This window comes from Pipistrellus kuhlii, unplaced genomic scaffold (assembly GCF_014108245.1).
Source record: "Pipistrellus kuhlii isolate mPipKuh1 unplaced genomic scaffold, mPipKuh1.p scaffold_m20_p_7, whole genome shotgun sequence".
Classification (NCBI taxonomy): Eukaryota; Metazoa; Chordata; class Mammalia; order Chiroptera; family Vespertilionidae; genus Pipistrellus; species Pipistrellus kuhlii.
Genome location: NW_023425573.1, coordinates 21,128,005 through 21,149,011, shown reverse-complemented (window position 1 = coordinate 21,149,011; position 21,007 = coordinate 21,128,005). Strand labels below are relative to the sequence as shown.

At 37.3% G+C, this 21,007-nt stretch overlaps 1 protein-coding gene across 16 annotated transcripts in view; it reads left to right on the top strand.

Moving 5' to 3' along the window:
* DOCK10 (dedicator of cytokinesis 10) overlaps window positions 1-21,007 on the top strand; it is a 208,645-nt gene that overhangs the window by 161,486 nt on the left and 26,152 nt on the right. For 14 of the 16 annotated variants that reach the window (XM_045575320.1, XM_045575321.1, XM_045575322.1 and 11 more), the window contains exons 29-45: window positions 145-228; window positions 2,701-2,797; window positions 4,630-4,674; window positions 6,212-6,387; window positions 6,511-6,627; window positions 7,717-7,828; window positions 8,535-8,656; window positions 8,746-8,860; window positions 8,951-9,017; window positions 9,617-9,664; window positions 10,142-10,243; window positions 12,389-12,513; window positions 13,794-13,906; window positions 15,704-15,841; window positions 16,509-16,691; window positions 19,171-19,281; window positions 20,319-20,534. In XM_045575320.1, coding sequence (XP_045431276.1) covers window positions 145-228; window positions 2,701-2,797; window positions 4,630-4,674; window positions 6,212-6,387; window positions 6,511-6,627; window positions 7,717-7,828; window positions 8,535-8,656; window positions 8,746-8,860; window positions 8,951-9,017; window positions 9,617-9,664; window positions 10,142-10,243; window positions 12,389-12,513; window positions 13,794-13,906; window positions 15,704-15,841; window positions 16,509-16,691; window positions 19,171-19,281; window positions 20,319-20,534 — 1,971 coding nt within the window. The remainder of the gene's footprint in view (window positions 1-144; window positions 229-2,700; window positions 2,798-4,629; window positions 4,675-6,211; window positions 6,388-6,510; window positions 6,628-7,716; window positions 7,829-8,534; window positions 8,657-8,745; window positions 8,861-8,950; window positions 9,018-9,616; window positions 9,665-10,141; window positions 10,244-12,388; window positions 12,514-13,793; window positions 13,907-15,703; window positions 15,842-16,508; window positions 16,692-19,170; window positions 19,282-20,318; window positions 20,535-21,007) is intronic. The other 2 variants (XM_036421675.2, XM_036421668.2) reach the window with 1 other exon arrangement.

The following is a 21,007-nucleotide window of genomic DNA, read 5'->3' as shown; positions in this document are numbered from 1 at the left end:
GGGATATGCCCGCAACCAAGGTACATGCCCTTGACCGGAATCGAACCCGGGTGCCTTCAGTCCCCAAGCCGACGCTCTATCCATTGAGCTAAACCGGTCCCGGCTAAAGTAAAATGTTTTAATTTGAAATTTTATCTTTTTTAGCGCTGCTTTACATTTATGGACAGGGGCTTTGTGTTTAAGATGGTCAACAATTACATCAGCATGTTCTCCTCTGGTGAACTCAAGGTAAGAACCAAGTGCAGGAGTGATTGCTTTCTGAGCTATGGCAGTATAAATAAATAAATTGATCTCTCTGTATATGTGCGTAAAACATCAACTTACCCAATCTCTGCATTAAAAAACAACACCAAAAAGCACAATGTCTGTATTAGTGAGAGGCCGTCTTGTAAATGGTTCATCTATCTGCTGAGAAAGTCTCCCAAATCCTTCCTTAATGGGGAACAAGGGAGAGTGGAATGAAAGTGTTTACATTTCACTTCTATGTCCTGTGGGTGGAGAAGAAATAGTTCTTTCCAGCGGCAGTTCTTATAGAACTCTAGCTCAGGACTGTGTTGTTTAAGTACTGAACGTCCCACCTCTGGAAGTCCTTCAGTCTTGGGCAAAATGTACAGTTGGCCAACCTGCCTAAATAGGGGCTACATGTTGGGAGACAGGCAGGAAACAGCGCTTTAAAGAAGAGTGGTTCTCAAAATGAGGTTCCTAGGCTAATGCAATAGCATCACTCAGAACTGAAGTCTGTATTGTATCAAGACTTTCAGGTGATTTTTATTCATCTTCAAGTCTGAGGACCACTGAGTTTAGTATGGCATATGCTAAAGAGAAATAAGCCTGGGCCAGGTCATGCAATTTATCAGTGAAGGTTCATTGGGTTGCAAGCAACAGAAGTTTATTCCAGTTTGAGTAAAAACAAACTTATTGGAAGTTCTATTGGGAGTAAATAGCACAATGTAAAGAACTAGACTTGGAAAAGAGCTATAGCACAAGAATAATCTCCAAGAAGAGATTATTTGGTCAAGTCTACTGCTGCTTAAATAATAACACTCTTCTTAATATCTGCTTTCCAAAAAGGAAGTGTGTGGTCAGCCTACTTTGGGTCACACACCTGCCTCTTGGCAGGAGAGAGAGGGCATATGAATTTGTAGTTCCTCATTAAACTTTACTTATTGGGAAGACGGTAAGTCCTGAAGAAAAAAATTACCTAGGTATTCAATATAATAAAAGGCTAATACACAAATCAACCAAACGGTGGAGCAACCAGTTGCTATGATGTGCACTGACCATCAGGGGGAAGATGCTCAATGCAGGAGCTGCCCCCTGGTAGTCAGTGCGCTCCCACAGTAGGTGCATTGCTCAGCCAAAAGTCCAGCTCACAGCTGGCAAGCACAGCAGTGGTGGTGGGAGCCTTTCCCACCTCCATGGCAGCACTAAGGATGTCCTACTGACAGGGAGTGGACCTAAGCCTTCAGTTGGACATCCCCCAAGGGCTCCCAGACTGCAAGAAGGGACAGGGCCCTCTGAGTGCACAAATCTCATATACTGGGCCTCTAGTTGTAAAATAATAACCAATGTAGAATGACCAAAAATAAAAAATGTTCATCTTATAGTTTTTCATCTCATGGTTAGGAATATGAATATTATTTTTCTTGGCAGTTTTGATCAGGAGAGTTACCTAATTACATATCATGTAGTTTTGAGCATCCAATTCTCTCTTTTAATACTTTTAAAAAGAATATTCTTCATTAATTCTCCAATTATGCATGAAATTTTAAGAATGTTCATTTAGATGCAATTCCAGTAGACCTAAATTATATAATTTTTCAAAAACCAAACAGAAACTTCTCAATGAAGAATAATTAACATATAAATTAATTATGCTCTCCTTTACTTTTATGTACAAAGGATTAAGTCAAATACAATCATTTGTAAATTGCAGTATTTTAAATGATTGACTAAAGTTGCCACAAAATATAATTCTGTAATATTCAAGTGAATGGAATATATTTTATTTTGTTAGCTGATATTAGCAAATAAAATGAACACAATCTGAATCTTAAAAATGTATTACTTAACTTGCATGAGAGTGAAAACAGAAGAGTTATGAATGTGCTGATTTGTTTCTATTTATGTGGTTGTTCTTAGTTCAAGTATTACAGTTGTCTTAGACAAAGTCTGGACTCCATTTATCACTGTGCTATTCAAAACATTATTGAAAGGACAGGCCTATTTGCAAGAGTAGAGAAGAGGTAGAATTAATAATGTATCCTGAGAACAAATGGCAAACTAAGAGAGATTCTCTTTCATTTTTTATTGTCTTTCTTACTTCCTTGAATCATAGGAATTGATTGTAGCAATCTGTTCTATGATCTGAGGGTAGTTGTACAGCTCTGTGCATTTGGTGAGGCACTATTTTTCTCATAATAAGTGAGTTATAAACTAAAAGAAGCAACAACAAAAAAATGCCTCAATAGGGCAGGTTACAAATGAGATTATTTCCTGAGGAAGCCTTAATCAAACTCCCCAAATAGGAAGGCTGCCTGCATTTACCACTATGGAGGGGCAAAATTTCTTAAACTTAACAAATAGCTGTGGTCATACAAAAGTAACATCTTTTTAGGTACAAAAGTCAAGTGCGGATTCTTTGTTTTATTAACTTTCTTGGCATGTAAATAATAGTCATCCTGCTTGTTTCTTTTTCAGACCTTATGCCAGTATAAATTTGATTTCCTTCAAGAAGTGTGTCAACATGAGCACTTTATCCCTTTGTGTCTCCCCATAAGATCAGCAAACATCCCAGGTAATAATTCCCAGAAGTTTTATTGGCTCCTACAAAGGGAATACTTTTATTTGTTTGTTCATGGTTTTCCTGCTTCCTCAATCTTTGTTTTGTTTGAACTTGCCACATGTATTAGACGCAGACAATGAGGTTAAAATGTAAAAGGAATCATTGGCCTGGGATAATGAATAAAGCCCTATGATTCTCAATGTTTGTCTATATTTCCTTTTTCATTAAAGAGAAGGCCAACAACAAAATTATAAAATTGGTGATTGTAGATCAAAGAATTTAACCTAGAGCCATACTGTCTTTCACCATACTGGCTACAAAAGACATCTTTCCTTTGATTTGGAAAGATAAAATTACATGGAGGAAAAGTTATACTTTTGTGAGTATAAATTCATTTTTAATTATCAGTTAAGTTATGTAATTATGTTGAATACGATTCCTCTAAATGAGTCTGAGATAAAGAAACTGGTACCTTGGAAAGAAGAAAGGCAGGCAGGTAGGTAGACAGCACTATGTACTCCTGATATCTCTGGGTCAGAAATAAGTGTGCAGGAAAGAACTGGGCTCCACAATTTGTTTACCATGCTTACTATAGTATAAATGGTCTGCAGAAGGCTTTCACTTATTACATTTGGTATATACATATATTGTCCATTCTCTATCATGATCATATACTATGGTGTCCATAGTAGAGAATTATTATCACAGACCCAGATATCAGAAGCTCATCAAACATCAAGATGCAAAGAAAATACTAAAATTATTTAGGAACTTTAATTTTTAAATTTATTGGGGTGAAATCTATACTAATAAAAGGGTGATATGCTAATTAGGGTGGACATCTTCCGGACAACCTTCTGGATGTCCTTCTGGACAAAGCTGCCCAAGGCTCAGGCAAGCTGCAGATGGCAGCTGCCACTGAGAGAGCCCGAGGCTCAAGCAAGCAGCGGTAGCTGTTAGGGCTAAGGCTTTGGTAGTCATGACTGTGGGCAGTGGCAGGAGCAGAGGCGTGATGGGGGCATTGCCTTCCCCTGATTGGCCATTTGCCTCCTGCAGAAGGAGGCCACACTGCAGCTCCTAAGCAGTCAGTAGGACATCCCCTGAGGGCTCCTGGGCAGGCCAAGCTGAGGAACGCCTCCCCCCCCCACCAAGTGCAGGAATTTTCATGCACTGGGCCTCTAGTTAGTTAATAAAATTGTTTAAGTTTTAAGGGTACAATTCCCTAATACATCATTTGTACATTGCATTATGGGTTCAGCACCCAATGTCAAGTCTTCTTCGATCATCATACAAGGTGGAGACAAAAGTAGGTTTACAGTTGTGAGTATGTAAAATGCAGTTTAATCTTGTATTAGTATTTATCAATTATTGTGTTATTCTCCATATAAACAACTATAAGCCTACTTTTGCCCCCAACCTGTGTATTTGACCCCTTTTTATCTTTAAAATACTTTACTTCTAAGCAGTGAATAAATTATACACAGGATGCAATTTTTATATTCATGGAAAACACTAACTGAGATGATAAGCCCTGACTTAAATCTGTTATAGTTTGCACTAATATTTTGGAGGAAAAAAGAATAAAGTACATTATTTTTATAAAAAGTACTGTATCTGATGCTCAAATAGAAGGCTAAGAATTAAAATAATTATGTTATGACATTCTCTTTAATGAAATAAACAACCTAAAGCATTTCTCTTGAAAAAACAAAGCTTTATTGAAGTGATTCTATTTTAGGACAATATATTTTAATTTTTCAGTTATATTACACATCATTAATGAACATAGTATATATCTGAATATGGACATATCTGAACTTTTTGTTTATTTGTATTAAATCCAGATCCTTTGACACCTTCAGAATCAACTCAAGAGGTGCATGCATCAGGTAAATAGTATAATTTTATATGATATTACCTAAGCATCAATAACCACATCATAGTCCAATAACATTGATGAATATAGATACTATAAATTTTCAGTTTCCAGATGCTAATAAATAGCCATATTTTTAATACCGTATAGTCAAAATAAACAAAATATTGTCTGAACTTTTCTCCAGTCACAAATAATTAAATAATTCCCCATCTTGAATTCTTTTATATTTTATTCTCTAAAGCTTGATTTTTCTTAATTTTCCAAAGTTCCTGCAATTTCTTTAGAGTTTATCATGAATAAAATTTCAGCTATATATAATAGCATACTTGTTCAATGTAAGTAGCTTTATATGATATATTTCTTTCAATAAATTACAACCTGCTTTGGGCTATTTTTTCAAGATTGAAATTATTAGAATCCTATAATTTGAATATAATGCATATTCCATTGGCATACTATACTAATCAAAACTTCCTGTTGTCTTGATTATAAAGTGACTAAGATACTTCTTATCAAGTGTGTAGCCTAGTGTTTACTCACAGTGTGAGTTCTGTAAGTGGGTGCTAGTCCTATTATTAATAGTTACATTTAAGAACCCTATTGGACAATTCTGAATAAATGCATTATTACTGGAAATTGTAACACTGCTTTCTTGGTAATTCAGCCTCAACATTTTGCAGCCTCCCTTGGTTTTCCTCTCTCCTTGCTCTGTTACATCCTTCAGAAAACTTGTTCTGCTGATAATACTTCTGCTACTTTGATCCTACTTCCCCAGGCCCTCTAATTCTCCCCTCTCTCCACTACTGCTACAGCCTCTTACATTATATCCCTCCCTGCAATCTGGTTAATTTACATTCTGCCACCATATTAGTAAATCAATAAAGCACAGGTCTGATTGGACTACTGATTTCAAAGCCCTGAGTGTCTTATCATCTACTGCAATTGGAATTGCTACCTAAGTGCAAAAAGCAGAGAAACCTAAATGCCATTAGTGAATTTATAATTAAGTTTCCTATCAACTAGTCCCAATGTGGCTCACATCTTAATTCTCATCACTCCTCTTTTGAGCACTGTACTGAATGTCTCCCATATCTATGTTCCTCACATACCTACTTTCACAATTTCTGTGCCATTGAAATCCTACCACTTCTCCTCCCAGTGTCCTCTTCTTTCCTCGTTGCCCCCATTTGCTCAGACACCTGCACTTCCAAATCTTAAGCATCCTCAATGGCCCATTTCAACATATTACTTTCAGTTGACTATTTCTGATTCCTTCAGACTATTTGGGTTTTTCTCATCTCAGCTATAATATTTAGGGATGCCAGTTTTATGAAGCTTGATGTTTGACATCATGCATTATTTGTATTAATTATGCATACATTATCACCCTATCTTCCTGAATGTTCCTCTCTCATATTTCTCATCTCTTTGGCAAGACTATATCCCTGAATTTAGGGAGGAGTTGATAGTTGTTTGATAAACCTGTCTTGATTATAAAGTGACCATTTGATTTTCAATAATATGATCTCTTTTCTTGCCTCACAAAGATATGCCTGAATATTCGGTCACTAATGAATTTTGCCGCAAGCACTTCCTAATCGGGATTCTGCTCCGAGAAGTTGGCTTTGCTCTGCAGGAAGACCAAGATGTCAGGCACTTAGCTTTGGCTGTCCTAAAAAATCTAATGGCTAAGCATTCATTTGATGATCGATACAGAGAACCAGTAAGTAGTCTTCCTTTCTCCCTTCCCTAAACCCAATTTAATGGCACACTGCATGCGTAATCAAACTGAGGAGTCCATTGATTTTTACGTGAATCATTTCATTTTGGCTCCCTTCTCACCTAGAGAAAGCAGGCCCAGATAGCAAGTTTATACATGCCCCTCTACGGCATGCTCCTGGACAATATGCCTAGGATTTACCTGAAGGACCTGTATCCTTTTACTGTCAATACATCGAACCAGGTAAGTTTGCATACTATTTCCAAGGTCTATTTGAATAGTTAGCCTTTCTTATACCACTTCCTTCTATCGGTGAGTGACTAAGAATTAGCAGTTCCTGCTAGGTGTTTTTGAGACATGCATGTCAGTGTCACTGGTTCTAGACCGGTCATTGAAGCCTTCTATCTAGCCCATCTCTCCAGCACTTTTTTTTTTTTTTTTTTTCATTTTCCTCTGTTCTCTGCACCATTTTCCAGTTCTCTCCAGTTTTTACCAGGTTCCTTCTTACATCCATGCCGCCATCCTCAGTACATCTCTCCCACCACATTTTGGTATCAGTTCTCTGACCACCTGGTTGTCTTATAGCCAAGTGCCTTCATAATAGTCACAGCCTAGCAGTGGCCTATTTGTTATCCTTTCTCCACTGAGTCATCACGACTGTAAAACAACCCTCTTGGGATCTGTTACCTGTGTTCAAATCCCAGATGAGTGAATATACTGCTGACCCAGTTTACAATACAAGATACTAGTTAGATGCTATGCCTTAGGAATTTGGGGAAGGGACCTTATTCAAATCCTAGTAGTATCAGTTACTATCTATGTGATATTAGGTAAATTATCTCACCTATTTAAGCCTTTAATTTCTTATTTACTAAATGGGATAAAATGCCTCCTTCACAGGATTCTTATGAGGGTTAAATTGTGTAATAGAAAACACTTATCATAGAAACTATAATAGAACATACTAATTATTTAAAATCTGGTTTTTAGTAATAGTAAAATATATAAGATAACCCATGATAATGATGATATAGAGCATTGAATCCATGAATATAGTCATTCCACCCATTTAATCTATATTAAAAGGTCGTTTATACTACATTGTAAAAATTTTTTAACTCACCTGAAATCAAATGTGACCCAGAGTATTGTTTTGACTATATTCATTTTCACTGCCTTCTTTGGCAGAAGACCTTTGCTAGGATAATAAAAGATCAAATCAAATACCATGTAATTGAAAATATAGTGAACTTTATATGTATTTTATATATTTTTAAAGTATATGTTGAAATATGATAATTTCTATTAATTTCTTCTGTGCTTTGACTATAGGGGTCTAGAGATGACCTCAGCACCAATGGAGGATTTCACAGCCAATCAGCAATGAAGCATGCAAACTCTGTGGACACATCCTTTTCTAAAGATGTTTTAAATTCTATAGCAGGTACTTGATACCTTCTGAGGACACTTGTGTTTAACACTCATCCATATTTACTTTGTACATCATCGTGCTCTTCACCCACTCCACAATCCGATACCCATTATTTCTATGGCACAGTGTACTATATTTATATAGTTAAAGTATCTTTTTACATATTTCTTGGAATGCCATCCAGCAACTTCCTCTTCTACTTAGCTTTCATTTTTACTTGGCTCAGATGTTATCAAATTGCTTTATTCTGGAAACAATATTAAAGTTTTCATTGCACATAGCCTTTTAAGATATAATAGCCTTTCAACTTCAAAGAGTATTTTAAGAACTGTTTTTGGAAATGTCATCTTGATTTCTTTTATACTGTCAAAAATTGAAAATTTCTTTCCCCAGAGTATCATTGTGAACTTTTACTAAAGCATTTTTTTTTTAAAGAGAAGCTTCATCTTAAAAGCTGTTTAAGAAGTCAAAAGAAGAAGCTTTATTTTATTTCCATTTATAATGGTCTAAATTTTTCTAAATCCTTAATGTTGACATGGCCATTGTAATGACACTTTAAAATGTGACATCTCTCTAATGCCAATCCCAGACTTCGTTATGTCAGTCTTTCAGAATACTGCTCAATGTTCAACATTTTTTTGGTTCATTGTTAGAGCTGTTTGTGTGTCTGTGCCCATACATCTCATTATCGTCTGTGTGCTGTGGCTTGTGTTTACAGCATTTTCATCAATAGCTATTTCTACAGTAAACCATGCTGATTCCAGAGGATCCTTAGCAAGTCTTGACTCCAATCCAAGTACCACTGAGAAGAGTAGTGAGAAGACTGACAACTGTGAAAAGGTGGGACTTCCCTTCCAGACTTGCTTAACGCGTGAGGACTCAGAAATCTCTTACTCTTACTCAATCCTTATTGGTTCTTTGATTCCTAGATCCCAAGACCTTTGTCTTTGATAGGCTCAACACTTCGATTTGACAAGTTAGATCAAGCTGAAACCAGGAGTCTTCTTATGTGTTTTCTTCACATTATGAAGAATATTTCAGAGGGTAAAGAGAACTCTTTAAAATTAAAACTTTAAAAAAAGAATAACACTTTGAATTTTAAAGAGTCTCATACTATGTGGTGTTTCCTTTCAGAGACTCTGATTGCCTACTGGCAACGAGCACCCAGTCCAGAGGTGTCCGACTTCTTCAGCATCTTGGAGTAAGTTACAGTGTAGATTAGTTAACTCTCATTTTCTGGAACCTTCTAAATAGTTCATTATACAATGCTGCATTTTAAGTGCTTTTATGGTGAATTATCTATCAATAATAATATTATCTATCAATAATAATAATTATCTATCAATAATAATAATATTGATATATATATATATTTGCTCACTGACCACCAGGGGGGCTGACGCTCAACACAGGAATGAAATATGATGATTTCCATTAATTTCTTCTATGCTTTGAATGCAGGGCTCTAGAGATGAATCTCAGAGGGAAGGGGGGAAGAGGAGAGTATGGGAAGAGATTAAGATCTTGTATATATACTGCAGGCCTGGTGCACAGATTCATGCACCAGTGAAGTCCCTCAGCCTGGCATGTGGGATTGGGCCAAAACTAACTCTGCACCATCCCCTGAGGGGTCCTGGATTGCATTAGGATGCAGGCCAAACCAAGAGACCCCATCAGTGGATGAATCTGTGCACTGGGCCTCTAGAATTTAAATAAAATTTAACATTTTTAATGTATCAGATTAATAGTTTGCATAAATAAGAGGGGAAATAACTAAAATGTAACTTGTTTTCTTTCTAGCGTCTGTCTTCAAAATTTCAGATACCTAGGAAAACGCATTATAATAAGGTAATCATTTTAAGTTCCAATAAATCAGTATATTCTTTTAGAGTTATGACATATATTAATGCATCAGATATGTTAGAAATCTTAAAGTGCAGTAAATATTACAAGGTTGACCTCACATTCGAAGTTTGACAGTAACCCTATGTCCATATCATAAAGCTTTAGAGGTAGTAGAGAAGCACAAAACACATTTCTCAAAGGAAGTCACATTTCATGTATCTTTGAACAAATTTATCTACCTTTTTAGGGATAAAACTTGGAAGGTACCAATATAAGAAAATATTTTAAGTAAAATAAAAAGAATACTTAATCTGCAGTAGCTTTGTGCTGACGTTCTTTCTTCATGAGTGACAGCAAAGTTCCCAGCAACTTTACTAAACCCCCACTTCCCCGGTTCCAGAAAAATGTGTAATTTCATTTTTCATAGTATGTGAATTTGCAAATTCTGAACTATGATTAAAACATCAACATTTCCTGCAGGAAAATTGCTGCTGCATTTAAATTTGTGCAATCCACCCAGAACAATGGAACTCTCAAAGGATCGAATCCTTCCTGCCAAACATCAGGCCTCCTGTCACAATGGTAATGTCACGTTTGCTTTATATTTAAAAACATACGTGTGTATATATGTATGTGCATTTATGTATGTATTTGTGGAGGTGTCAATCCATGCATGTGCACACGCATGTATATGTATATGTGTATGTATATATATGTGTGTGTGTATATATATATGTATACATTTAAAAACAAATGCAGATTTAAAGTAATTCTATGTTTCTGTGAAGAAACTTAAAATGCAATAAGGATTATAAGGTTGACCTCACATTTGAAGATTGACAGTAGCCTTATCTTTATAGCAGAAAGCTCTAGAGGTAGAATAGCACAAAACATATTTTTCAAAGGAAGTCACATTTAGGTACTTTCCTATCTGCCCTACTAGCTTATAAAGAATTAAGATGAAAGATTATGACTTATTTACCTGCATCTAGAGCACAATACCCTGCATAGAATATTAATGACTATCTTAATTTTTTGGAAACTGAAAAAGCATAATCTCAACAAATGCCTCTTTTAATGGTTGCTAATCTCTAGTGACAGAGTAAAATGTAGGTCATATCTCCCCATTATTTTCAGTAGTGTTTTAGAAGTGTTCTTAGAGCTGAAATTGTTTGTTAAGGGATCAAAGAGGAAGTGTGGATGGCTTTGTAAGCTCATCTTAGATTTCCTCATCATCAGACTGATTTGACTATCATGTAGGACCTGGAGTCATCTTCATTAAGCTGTTCTATGGGAAACATTTGCCCTGAAATCCTACCTTACAGCTCCTCCAGGTCTACTAAATATGAAGTCTTTGCTAAAATTTTCTCCACTTTGATTCATTCTTCCCAAAGGGATCTTAATAATATGTAATATTTTTAAATGTCTATGTTTTATAAGAGTTTTAGAAAGAAATATGAAAGTGGTATACAGTCAATAAATCATGGGATAAATTTTGCCACTGTCTCTGAGGACCGCTTGAAGTTGCTCTTTTTGATAAAGTAAATGAAATAACATAAAGATTGTGTTTTGAGAAGGGTAATAGAATAGAGGACTATCAACAATTATTTTTCAAGTTTAATGACAATGATAATCCACCTGCATTCACTGCAGTTTTGTAGCTGCCTGGTAGGTCAGACTTCAGGCTCCTGCCCCAAAACAGATAGGTTCTGACTGTTCCTCCCCCTCTCTTCCTAGAAACCAGGGATTGTCCTCCAGGAGTTTAAGACTGAAACAGATTCAAAATCTAGAAATAATCCAGTCCCAAAGGTCCAAGCCATATATCTCAGGTCCCATTATGCCTTGTAGCTTCAGGAATGACCCAGACTCCCCTGGCTGCTAAGAGCCAAAGTTAGATCTCCTGGGCTCTGATTCACCCAGAATATTTGAAAAGTATGACAAAGAGAAAACCATGGCCTCTTTTTCAGGCTTGACTCTTCAGAGTACCTCCTATTTTCTACTATTCTTAAAGGCATGTTCTACTATCTTGGCTAAATGATAGTCTAAAGGACAGTAGAGAATAGGAAGTATTCCTACTACCACAGTAACCCTGGCTCATTCACAGTAAGTTGGAATGAGCCAGTGTTACTGTGGTAGTGGGAATACTTCCATTCAATACCAAGGAGGCCTTGAATGAGAGCCCTTGTAGGTCATGGTCATTGCCCTAAGAAAGGAGCTGCCCAGAGGTCCCCTCAGCTCTCTCTGCCCCACAGGGATCATGTATCAGGCCCCTGTGCACATGACACAAATGAATGACAAAACATGTAGAATTTTCAAATATAAACAACTAGGAAAGCAATGATTGTTCCAAACCAGATTTTACTTTTTAAATATTGCCTTCTAAATATAACTTCACACAATTGAGTTATACTATCTTCCTGATTGACCAATAGTCAACTTCACATCTATCGAATCCCAGCTTTATGGAATATCAATGAGTATGCTTGTGCAAATTTAAATTCAGTATCCATTATTCTTCTCTTATCTTTCTGAACTTTTTCTTGGCTTAAATAAAATTTCTTTGAAAGTATTTCAAGTCCCTTTTATCATCTCACCTCTAATCAATAATTTTCATAATAGGTCTCCATTTTTAAAATGTTATATATTTGACTCAATATAGAATATTTGAATGAGCATTTGGATATCACATGTCCATTATTTTAACCATTTTTCTTATTTAATTTTCAGGATGAACACCAATTCTTGTCATGAAGGACATAAGCAGTCCAGATCACAAACTTTACCTATAATTCGAGGCAAAAATCCACTTTCCAATCCCAAACTCTTACAGATGTTAGACAATACCATGAGCAGTAAGTAAATCAGAAATAATAGGAACAAGATATATATTCTCAAGATGTATGTAGGACATGAAATGCATGATAATGATTCATAACAGGAAGAATCCTGTTATGCCACTGAGACCATTGTTTTTCAGGCTTGCTATGGTCCCAAGTGTTCCTAGAGGAGGCACTCACCACGAAAAGCTTAAAATTTTGTAGTGTTCTTATGAGAAACAAAGTGAGAAAGCAAAACACTCAGTATCATATGCTTAGTGTAATTCCTCTGGGAAAAAAATGGTATTATAAATGTTATGCCAGTCCCTCTCAATCATATTGTTTATTGTCTGCTCTGTGGGAAGAAGAACATGTGGTTTATGTCAGTAAACATGACATCTTGAATCCAGTGACACCCACATTTCAGCTTGTGAATGAGGAAAAATAAACAAGTAACAGTATTTTGTATAATGTAAATGTTAGCAATTGTGGACATGTGACCAAAGTTAGCTGTTTGAAAGTATATACCTTATCCTATAAATGCACTTAATACCTTCCTCAGAAGACCACTCATGCAAACTACCCACTGAGACTGTACATTTGGTCTATTAGCCTGGGAATCTAAAACTTGACCCAGACTGATTATGAAAGAAATATGAATTTGTCAATAATAAAATTAATGGAAAATGGTAGGAAATAATGGAAATAGACCACTCTGGTCTTTGGAAACTCAACAGCTGACATAAGAAAACAACACACAGTCTTTGTTCAAGCTGCTACAAGATACCATAGACCGGGTGACTTAAACGACATTTATTTCTCATATAATAGTTCTGAAGGCTGGGAGATCCAAGATCAAAGTACCAGCAGATTTTAGGTCTGGTGAGAACCTGCTTCTTGTTTGCAGATGGCTGACTTCTTGCTGTGTTCTCAGATGATGGAGTGGGAGGGGGTGATCTTACTGGTGTCTCATCTCATATAAGGGCACAAATCTCATTCATGGGGCTTCAGGCTCATGACCTAATTACTTCTCAAAGACCTCACTTCCTAATGTAATTACATTGAAATTCACACCAACATATGAATTTGGGGGTGGGGGTGTGAACACAAACATTTAGTCTGTAGAATTCACTAAAGACTCAGTCTAGTGTTTTTGATTCCACCAATAAGAAGTTGAATAAACCAAAGCATTTTACTTTAATAAATTATTGATCAAAACGAGTAAACACTGAATATGTAATAATAAAAGAAAGTCCTTTATAGAATAAAAGAGTTGTCTTAGATGTTTATATGAATGTTCCACTTTGTATTTTTAGGCAACTCTAATGAAATAGACATCGTGCATCATGTGGACACAGAGGCTAATATAGCTACGGAGGTTTGCCTGACTATTCTAGACCTGCTGTCTCTCTTCACTCATATTCACCAGGTGAGCGTGATCATAACATCTTCCACAACATATTAGAATGGAAGGCATAAAAGTCATGTGAAGTCAAGAACATGTTTTAAAATATCTTATGAAATTACTTAACCTTACATAAATCAACATCCATGTGAGTGGAAAACACATTAAAGATGAAGTTCTGATTTTATCAAAAGTTGACTGACTATTGCTTGATTGATATACACATGTATATATTTCACTATTGTCAAATAGTTGATGATACTCTTTCTAATTTTTCCTGCTTTACTATCAAGCAAAATGACTTGAGTAAGAATGTGACACTACTTTTCATTCTCAAAGGGAGAGACATATGACATCTAGACCAAATAGCCTAAAAATGTTGAATATAATATTTTTCACATGCTTATTTGCCCCTGGATTTCTTTGGTGAAATGATACCACTACACACTATTAGAATGGATATAAATAAAAATACTGACCATACCAACTTTTGGCAAAGAACTGTCATTCACTAATAGAGGAGATGCAAAATGCTAAAAACACTTTGGAAAGCAGTATGTCAGTATAAAATGTTAAACATTTATTAACCCACCATTCCAATAATAGGCATTTATACAGAAAAAATCAAGACATTTCTTCAGCCCTAGCCACCAATGAGGCTCAGTTGGAGAGTTGGAGAGTCATCCCATGCACTGAAGGGTTATGGATTCAGTTCCTGGTCAGGGCATATACTTGGGTTCAGGGTCAATCCCCAGGAGGCAACTGATTGATGTCTCTCTCTCTCTCTCTCTCTCTCTCTCTCTCTCTCTCTCTCTCTCTCCCTCTCTCTCTCTCTCTCTCTTTCCACAAAGCTTTGTACACAAATATTCATGGAAGGTTTATTTTTAATAACTAAACAATGGAAATAACTTCAATGTACATCAACAAATAAATGGCTTAGAAAATAAATTATGTATATCCATATAACAGAATACAGCTTAGTTATGCTCAGTGAAGGAAACCAAACAGAAAGAGTATATACACTTATGATTCCATTTATAAAAAAAATTTTCATAAAATGCTAACTATAGAAATTTTATGTTAATTAAATATCAATAAAGCTATTAAAAACATTAGCTGCACCTAATGAATTCACAGATGTTAAAGTTTAAACTATAAAAAGTTGGATGTGCTGAATAAAGTCTACACTAAACAGAATGAATACATCAAGAAAGTCCTGCAGGTGAAAGCTTAGCATGGTGGTAGAAAAAGCAATAACCGTATTTTAATTTTTTATTGCTCAGTGGAAAAACTACTCAAATAGCATACATCTCACAGTCCTTATAAGTGCCTATGATGACTTACCTGTCTGTGATCTTATTTCCTACCTCTCTTTGCTATCACACCCCACTCATTCTGCTCTTTTTTCTCAACTTTAAGCTCACAGTTTCCTTTCTAAGTCAAGTTCTTGGTATTCAAGCCTCCCTCCTTGGACAGTCCTCCCAGATCTGTCCTTAGCACATTCCTGTAGATCCCATGTCAATTCATCCATTAAAGAGTTTACTATACCTAACTACCCTATCTAAAGTGCAATCCTACTCCCAAAGCAATGTTTTTGTTCTCATAATATATCATTATATTCTATTTCCTTATTTAATATTTTTTTTCCAGTCACCACTCTATCAGTTATACTGGGAAGGTAGACCTTCTCCTCTTATTCAGCATTTTATGTCCAGCACCCAGAATTGTGCCTACCATTCTATAGGTTCACAACAAATATCTTTTGAAAGAACACAAGTGTCCTTTTCCTCAGCCTACATAACTTCTGTGTTAAATTTCCAGAGACAACTTCAACAATCTGAATGTCAAAATTCATTAATGAAAAGAGTCTTCGATACCTACATGCTCTTTTTCCAAGTCAACCAGTCAGCCACAGCGCTAAAGCACGTGTTTGCGTCACTCAGACTGTTTGTATGCAAGGTAAGGGTGCTCAGCTTCCAGCGAAAGCTCAGTGAAGAATGATCATAAATGCATGTTAATCTTTACATCTTTTGGTATGGAGAGAAGATATGTTTTCTTTTATTTTGGTTTATTTGGTTTTTTAGACTATGTATTTGGTTTTATCAAATCTTTGGTTGGTGATCTCAAAATAAGCTCACAGCCTTGACAGACTTTTACTTGGATATCACAAGGGAATACAATTAACATCTGGCCACCAATTCTTTGAGTATGTTTGTGGCTGAGTTAGGTAAAATGCACACCATGAACTGTGATGCCCATTCATGCCAAGTTAAAGGTTTCACATTGAAGTGGCTATAGCTATGACCTCTTAGGGCCCCTGCAGTTTACAGTGTTGGGTAGATAGAAAACATAATAAAAGCTCTGGCTCAATGCTTTTGGGTTAGCATTAGTTATTTATACAAGAGATATTTAAAAGATAGAGAATGGTTGTTTTTAGAAAAAAAGAGAAATACTAAGATCGACTTTAACAAGCAAAAATATATCCTCTCCCACTGCAAATAAAAGAAAAAGACTCCTTTAAAAGAAAAGAAAGAAGGATTTCATTCTTGGGGATTTTAAAATATGAGAGTGAACAGAGCACAATGAAGGAACAAGGCTGACCTTACCAGTGTTTCCATTCCCACAGTTTCCTTCGGCGTTCTTTCAAGGGCCTGCCGACCTGTGTGGATCCTTCTGCTATGAAATCCTAAAGTGCTGTAACCACAGGTCACGGTCAACTCAGACAGAAGCATCAGCACTTCTGTACTTTTTCATGAGGAAGAATTTTGAATTTAACAAGCAGAAGTCAATTGTCCGATCCCACTTACAAGTAAGTGCTGCCAATTTTCATTAGTGCTATTGTTAATGCCACAACTCTGTCTCAGAGTTGATAGAAGCCTACTGTCCTCAGAGCACCCAGTGACCAACTCCTCCTCCAGATTCTGCCCTTAAAGGTGCCCATCACATTCAGGTCTGATTCATGGGCAGAGGGCAGCTGGGCAGAAGCCAGGAAAGCCCATAATTCCACCTGAACTTATTCTTTCTTCTGCCAGGGAATAGAGTCACACAGAACATACAAGCCAGGAACCCTGGGCTACCTCTAGGACACCAAATCTCACCAGATTCAAAATGCATATATTTATTTCTTCAAGGCTTCCTAAGATTCTTGCAACCTTCCTCAAGTATTTAAGTTTATAAGAAAAGCCCAGAATCACATGGCCTTTAAAGATTTAAAACAGAGAGATATCTTTCATTGGATCTAGAGGGAGAAATTAATGGTACATTCAACTAATCCAATGAATTTATTTACAACTCCTATTTTTAAGTTATTTACTTTTTTTTTAATAAGTTTTTATTGTTCATATTATTACAAATGTTCCTTTATTTTCCCCCCCACCATTGTTCTCCTCCACCAGGTTCCCACCCCACCCTCTGCCCTTTCCCCTCTCCCCAATGTCCTCATCCATAGGTGCACAGTTTATGTTCAGTCTCTTCCACATCCCCCTCTCCCCTTTTCCCCAAGAATCGTCAGTTCACTCCCCTTCCATACCTCTGATTCTATTATATTCAATAGTTAATATTGTTCATCAGATTTTTTTTAATTTCCTTGGTTTTTAGATTCACTTGTTGATAGTTACGTATTTGTTGTTCATAATTTTTATCTTTGTTTACTTTCTCTTCTGAAAGAACCCCCTTCAGCAATTCATATAATTCTGGTTTGGCGGTGATGAACTCCTTTAGCTTTTTTTATTAGTGAAGCTCTTTATCTGGCCTTCGATTCTGAGTGATAGTTTTGCTGGGTAGATTATTTTTGGCTGTAGGTTCTTGCTATTCATCACCTTGAATATTTCTTGCCATTCCCTTCTGGCCTGCATGGTTTCTGTTGAGAAGTCAGCTGACAATCGTATAGGTGCTCCTTTATAGATTACTACCTTCTTTGCTCTTGCTTCTTTTAATATTCTCTCTTTGTCTTTTGCTCTTGGAATTTTAATAATGATGTGTCTCGGTGTGGTCCTCTTTGGATTCCTTTTGTTTGGAGTTCTGTGCACTTCCTGGACTTGTAAGTCTAATTCTTTCACCAGGTGGGGGAAGTTTTCTGTCACTATTTCTTTCAGTATGTTTTCGATATCTTGCTCTCTCTCATCTTCTGGGACCCCAATAATTCTGATGTTGGTTCGCTTGAAGTTGTCCCAGAGGTTTCTTACATTATCTTCAATTTTCTGGATTCTCTTGCCTTCTAGCTTCTGTGGAGGAGTGTCTTCTGGCTCTTTATGTTCCAAATCTTTGACTTGATTCTTGTGATCTTCCCTTCTGTTTTTAGGACTCTGTAAAATATTTTTTTATTTCAGACAATGTATTCTTTATTTCTTGTTGATCCCTTATCATTTCTCGATGACTCCTTATTAATTCTAGTTGATCTCTTTTCATATCCTCATAGGCCTTATCCATCTTTTCTAGGAAATTCTTGAAAAACCTTATAAGCGTAGATTTGAACTCTATATCCAGACGCTTTTTGTCCTCCATTTCTTTCGTTTGTGATCTATTTTGTTGTTGCATTTCGCAGTTACAGATGGGACGGGGTTTCAGGGTGGAGCCTGTAGCTTTGGCTTCCATCAGCTCCGCCCTATGCGGGTCCTTCAGTGCTCGCTGCCGGCGCCTCTGAGAGAAAGGTGCCCTCGATTTTCGCCTGCTGCCAAACAGTCTATGCTCTCCCACAATGAGCCCGGTATTGGGGTTCAGTTCAGTTGGAAGTGGAGTTGGAGGTGGCGTTCAGAGCAGTCTGGAGCCCCAGTCTCCTTCCCGTCAGGGCAATCCCGCGGCACAGCCGACCGTCCCTTCTCTGCGCACAGTGTGCGCACCGCAGGGACCTCCTTTCGCCACTTCCCCGGGGTTCCGCCTTACAGCCCGGCTCCCTATGGCTGAGCCTGAGTCCCCGGGGTCTGGCTTAAAACTGGGGGTCAGAGCAGTCGGGGGCCCAGCACAGTCGGAGTTTTATCTCCTTTCTGCTAGGGAACGCCCGCCAGGCACTCGGCCTCCCTCCTCTCCGGCTCCGTCCTCTCCGCGCCACGTCTCTGTACCTTGGCTTTTCCAGCTCCTCCGCGCCTCCTTCTGGTTTTCTCCTTGCTTCTCACTATAGAATTTCCAGTCAGTCAACCTTCCTGTAGTTCTGGGCAATGTCCGTTTTATATTTTAGTTGTATTTTATTGAAATTGTTGTGTGCGGCTGCGGCTAGGTGTTCACCTGGGCGCAGCCATTTTGGATCTCCAAGTTATTTACTTTTGAGGTTTTATTTTTCTTCTCTCTTTCAGCTCATCAAGGCCGTAAGTCAGTTAATAGCTGACGCTGGCATTGGAGGCTCTCGGTTTCAACATTCCCTTGCAATTACCAATAATTTTGCTAATGGAGACAAACAAATGAAAGTAAGAAATGCTTTGTGGGATTTTTAAATAATTGAGAATAAACTAAACTGATTGTTTTTGTGAGATATCTAACTCATTTAAAAAATAGGAATTTGTTATTTTGTTTATTGAGACATTACTTACATTGTTTGCTTCTTTAAACTGATAATCAGCTCTTACACTTTCAGAATATAATCTGTTAAGTGGAATTTCCAAGATATGTGGTTGAATGGTGTGTAACAAGAAAACTTACCACAAATATCCAGAATCCAATGGTTCTCTTATAATTCCGTTCTTAGACAACTTTATCTTATCTTTTTGGGGGAGCTGCCAAATAAAATGGGGGGGGGGGGGGAGGAAGGTGGGAGAGTGTCTTTCCAAAGACTTCTCCTTTAGTCAGTATACTGAAAAATCCAGGTCTAATGCCTGGCTTCAGGCATGATGAAATGCAGGGATCAAAATGATGTTTTCAGATGTCCTCCAACTGCCTCTACTTTCACCTGTCTCCCTACCCCTCAGTTCAACTTTCCTCTGTGCTTATTCCATTTACGGTAGAGCTCTACCATGAATTTACTCTCTGGTAGTATTCCTTGAGTGGAAAAAGTACCTCATTCCATAGTGCCAGTTGAAGTTCCAGTACTGAATCTCCTCTATCCAACCTTGTGTCATATGCCCCTCCCTAACCCAATCAATGTCATCTGGGGATCAAATAATGTGATTGGCCAGGCCAGTATCCCTGGTGCCTGGGAATGCAGTAGACCCAAATCACATGCACATTAGCCAGAGAGGAGAGCATTTCAAAGGACAATCAAGATGCTATTACTATAAGGAGATGGGCTAGAAAACCAAAGAGCAGGGCCTACAACAATTCTCCTCTTCAAATAAGTATAACCACAATCACAATATGTATATATGCATGTATAAATACACATGTATAAAGAATTTACATATTTATGAGCAATATATAGGATGCACCAAACTGAGATGACAAACCACAATTAACATCCTCACTTCTGAATTATAAGCAGGTGATGACTCAAGCTCTCTCTTTTCCAAAGAACAGCAATTTCCCAGCAGAGGTGAAAGACCTGACTAAACGTATAAGGACTGTTTTGATGGCCACAGCTCAGATGAAGGAGCATGAGAAGGACCCCGAGATGCTAGTGGATCTCCAGTACAGTCTGGCAAACTCCTACGCAAGCACCCCTGAGCTACGGAGGACCTGGTTGGAAAGCATGGCCAAGATTCACGCTCGAAATGGAGACTTGTCCGAGGTGATTGGCAAAGGCTATCATTCTCCATCAGCATTGTCCTTTGATAAAGCTCGATTGGATTTTCATTTACAGCATGAATATAAAGAGTTATCATATACTTCCACTAATCTAAATATTGCTTAACTATATGTTATGTGCATTAAATTTGCATGTAAGAATCAAATGAAGGCCAGAGTCTGGAGGGACAACTGTAATTATAGGCTATGCAATGAATGCAGAGCTGAATTCTACACACCTGAGGCTGTAAGGGTGTGTGGGAATTAAGAGTTATATAAGTTAATGGTCTGTGTTTTAAAACTTCTTTCCTGTCGTTGGAGTTGGATGGGAAAACTCACCACCATGGTGAGTAAATTCAGATTAGGGTCAGCTGTCCTCATTTGCAGCTAGTCTGAGCTGGTGATGTAAAAATTAATGCTCCTGAGAACCAGATAAGCGAGTAGGGTCCACTCTGATGAATAAATCAATAGCTAACA